The 4517-nt window shown below is 38.0% G+C and overlaps 1 protein-coding gene across 1 annotated transcript in view; it reads left to right on the top strand.

The window, feature by feature from the left end:
• Nucleotides 1-4517, top strand: part of LOC106934539 (formin-2-like) — a 44982-nt gene that overhangs the window by 12758 nt on the left and 27707 nt on the right. Inside the window, exons 5-7 of the mRNA XM_015014516.1 lie at nt 51-308; nt 763-904; nt 4254-4341. Of these exons, the coding sequence (XP_014870002.1) occupies nt 51-308; nt 763-904; nt 4254-4341 (488 nt within the window). The remainder of the gene's footprint in view (nt 1-50; nt 309-762; nt 905-4253; nt 4342-4517) is intronic.

Genomic DNA, 4517 nt, shown 5'->3' with positions numbered 1-4517 from the left:
CCTCCACCGGGAATGGGACCTCCACCACCACCTCCTCCACCGGGAATGGGACCTCCACCACCACCTCCTCCACCGGGAATGGGACCTCCACCACCACCACCACCTCCTCCACCGGGAATGGGACCCCTTCCTCCACCACCACCTCCTCCACTGGGAATGGGAACCCCTCCTCCAGGCTGCATCCCTCCACCTCCAGGTCCCATTTCTTCCCTGGCGGTTCAGGAAGCGACCCCTGCCAAAGCCGTGATAGAGCCCCCGAAGCCAATGAAGCCGCTCTACTGGACCCGCATCCAGCTGCACGCTAAAAAGTACGGGGCAGATATGGATCATTTGCACACAGACATTTTAACAGTAGAGATTTTTGAGAGGAAACATGTCCACTTAAGATAAAGATCAGCCACATGTTGTGATGGTAATGGAGATGCTAACCTTGTGGAAAATGAAAGCAATGCAATCCAGGCGTTGTGGTTAGGGTAGGATTGAGTCTAACCAGGTTTTCTTCCCTTATTAGGGCTTGAAAAAATGCAGCTGAATGAACGGCTGCTAAAAATAAATCTCTCAATTTCTGCTGCAAGTGAGAAACTCGATTCTAAGTTTGTTGACTGATGGGCTACACGAGTGTATTACGAGGATTTGTAGTTTCCAAAAGATGACAAATAAGTACTTAGAAAACAGCTTCGGTATACTTTTTCAACCACGGAATGACATATTAAACTTCTCTTGTTTTAAAAGTAAATAGTTAATCTGTCATCCTGCCTCCAGAATCCCCGGACCGGTGGTGTGGGAAAAAATCGAGGAGCCAACAATTGACTTCGGAGAATTTGTGGATCTGTTCTCCAAAAGTGCTGTTAAGGAGAAGAAGAAACCAATTTCAGACACAATCAGCAAATCAAAGACCAAACAGGTACATGTCCTCCTGACTGTTGGGCATAGTCCTCTCTCTCTCTCTATTCTGATTTTGTTACTTTTTTTTTTCTCCCTCTGGCCTTCTTTGGAGCTTTCCCAATCTTCACTTTCCATCCATGCCTCGTTTCTTTCCATTTCTCCTCACTGTCGCTCCCAGAGTCACTTTGAGTGGCAGGAGGAACTGCTGCAGCCAGACAGTTATTATGTGGTGTGAGCTCTGGCTCCCAACCGACTCCCTTGTGACCATCCAGTGGCACCGAGCCAAAGACTCGCGTGCGGTGAGGAAACCTCACAGCCACGATGACTGCTGAGAGAGAGCGGGAAGGGAAATTAGTGAGGGAGAGCAAGAGAAGCTTGGGAGTTGTATTTCATGGTGTGGTTCCTCCCATTGTGCTTTCTGTATGAATTGGTTTAATAGTCGAGACTGTTTCTCTCCCCAATACACTTTACGCCACTCCATCAATTTCCAAGTCAAACATTTGATCTACAGTTTAAAAGCTGCGCTTGTCGTCATCCTTAAATTGATGTGCTGTTGGTCAAATTTATGCGTCTAAATCACAAATGATGTTGCACAGGGGAACTACGTTTTACCCATCTAATTGACACTCTAGGGGATACTTTATGCTTATGGCAGAGATGAAATGTTAGTCTTAAGGCATAAACATTTTTGGGATATCTTTTAGTTTATGAGACGTTGAACCGAACCATAAAATTAACATAAAACTTTCCAGAAACGCGCCAAGTTTAAAGTTTATGAAAGTTTTGCTCAAACACACGGAGCTTACCTTTAAGTAAACTGCCCTGGGTAACACTTTATTTGAAGGGGGGTGAATAAGACTGACATGACACTTTCATAAACATGACATAACACCTGTCATGAGCATCAATAAGCCTTCATGAATATTTATGACTGTTGCCATAAAGCGTCATTCGGTAAATTATGACACTTTTAATACAAAGTTGACATTATTCAAAATGTCTTTGTTATGACAACTTGACATTAACCAAGAAATCATTACTGATATAAATTTTTTATAAAATAATTACTGATTTCACTTTAAAAATTAGGTAACTTTATGTTATTAAAGGTAAAGTTTAAACAGTAATGATGTTATGTCATGTTTATGACAGTGTCATGACAGTCTTATTCACCCTCCTTCAAATAAAGTGTTACCCTGCCCTGTAGTTCAATAAAAACGAAGTGTTCTGCACATTTCTGAGTGAAAAATAATGCCTGTTTAAAACAATCATTTTAGTATAAGACTTAATGAATTAAAGCAAAAATAACTCAACTTTCAACTGCGCAACTAAGCTAGGTTCAATTGTTGCTGACGTAAACTGGTGTGTTTGTATTCTTCACCTACACCATATATTAAGTTTCAGAATGGTGACGATGGGTTTTAGCAAACTGTTTTCAAGTTTTTTATTATTCTTATTAATTTAAGGTTTAACTAAATATCATTTAAGAACTGTTATAATAAATTTGACTGAATTAGAAACATTTCAAGGCCTAAAAGTGAAATACACTGCTCAAAAAAATAAAGGGAACACTCAAATAACACATCCTAGATCTGAATGAATGAAATATTCTCATTGAATACTTTGTTCTGTACAAAGTTGAATGTGCTGACAACAAAATCACACAAAAATCATCAATGGAAATCAAATTTATTAACCAATGGAGGCCTGGATTTGGAGCCACACAAATGTTCCCTTTATTTTTTTGAGCAGTATATTTAGGTTCAAGATGTTCGTTCTGAACTCGGATGGATGGATAAAAACTTTATTAATCCCTTTAAGATTTTCCCTCAGGGAAATTATAAAATACAGACATACAATGCATTGTAGAGTGTGTGTCTTTCAGATAATCTAGTTTCTTCCATTTTTCTAAAAGTTGTGTAATTTTTTTTCTAAACTTATTGTGTTTGTACATGTTCAACTTTTCAGTTTGCTTTTTTCCGACGTGTTTGTTTAGAGCTATACAGGATTTATGACAACCCATACTGGCAGACGTTACAATAATTGAATAAACGATTTCTTTCAGAGGAAAACTAAAAGGACAAACAAGCAACTCCGTGGAGAATATTAAACCATTGCATCTGATGAATCTTTCAGGCACTGCTTAAGAAAGGCATAAAACCATCTTCTGCCTTGTATCAAGCTGAATGTTATGAAGAATAAATCATTGCTGGGAGCGTTAATGGAATTTTTGATTTTTAGGAGGAATGATAGTCAATAAAAGTGTTTTGTTATGAGTTAAAGTTGTTTATGCGTTTGCAGCAGTGCCTGACAAAACCCTGTGTGCTGGAAAACGAACACATTAGAAACTGTTTGGAGTTGATGAAGAGGTGAACTGAGGTGAATGCAAGATGATCCCAAAAGAACTCATGTTGGAGCCTGAACTCATCAGATTTTGTTGGAAAAACATAAACCATTGTATCCCTTTTCCTTTTAAAACAAAAACAAGCAAACAAAATTTGAATAATTAAAAGTCCAACACAGTAAAGTTATTGGTTGTAGCTTTACAATTTGTGAAAAAGTGGAAGTGGTGTGAATACTTCTGTTGGATTACATAGAATAAATTGGCCTATTAAAAAGAGATGCCCAGTCAGTATCGCATCAGTCCATGCCCATCAAAGCTGTGGTTATTTCCAGGGAAACAGACATTTGGGGCCTGGTGATACAACTTCCTGTATGTTTACGAGGTCTGTGGTCTGTGTGATCTGGTTTCAGTGAAAGGGTTCTGTCTGGATCGCAGTAAGCTTCGGGTTTTCCGTCTTGTTCATTCTCTTCAATCCCATCCACGTTTTTGCTTACTAAGGAACACTGTGGCTTAAGATTTGTCCGGTGTGTGTTATTAATTCACATTCATTACATATTCATAGCTACAAACAATAATGATGTTAGTGTTGGGTGACGCCCAAGTGAACGGTTAACTTTAGGCGGTGTTTAAGATGCCCTGTCCTTGTCTCTCTGGGGTTTTGACTAATTGAATGTAATTTTGATTGACTTTATTTATGTTTAGAAAATTGTTTACTTGTTGTAGACTCGCATGATTCCGGAGCCAAAATTTCACAAGACTTTTTATTTTTTTTTATTTTATTTATTTTTTTTTTTTTAGGTGTAATCACTTCTGGAAGCTTAATTCATAAAATCCTGCTATTTTTTTTTCTCTTGGCAACAAACAAAATGTGTTTTTATCAATATTTGCAGTGTACATTCTTGCTCCCACAAAGAAACACACTGTAATGGTCTTGAGTCCTAAAACAAATGCTTTGCTTTTTGTTTACATGTTTTTTCTGACCTATCCTGACCTTTCTGCTGCTGTGCCTGTGTTCATTTCGTAGGTGGTGAAATTGTTAAGCAACAAGCGTTCACAAGCTGTCGGGATTCTGATGTCCAGTATTCACCTGGATATGAAGGACATCCAGAATGGTAAGTCTTTTTTTTTTCCTGAATCTGGATTTTGAGTTTCTGCCAAATAACTGCAGTACTTTATGAGAAACAAAGTGACACTGTGATACTTTTATTTGGCTCAAATGCGGTAAAAAAAAAAAAAAAAAATTATTTATATATATATATATATATATATATATATATATATATATATA

The sequence above is a fragment of the Poecilia latipinna genome, unplaced genomic scaffold (assembly GCF_001443285.1).
Source record: "Poecilia latipinna isolate Pla-1442-1.1 unplaced genomic scaffold, P_latipinna-1.0 Scaffold69, whole genome shotgun sequence".
Taxonomy (NCBI): Eukaryota; Metazoa; Chordata; class Actinopteri; order Cyprinodontiformes; family Poeciliidae; genus Poecilia; species Poecilia latipinna.
This window is presented reverse-complemented; position numbering and strand designations above follow the sequence as displayed.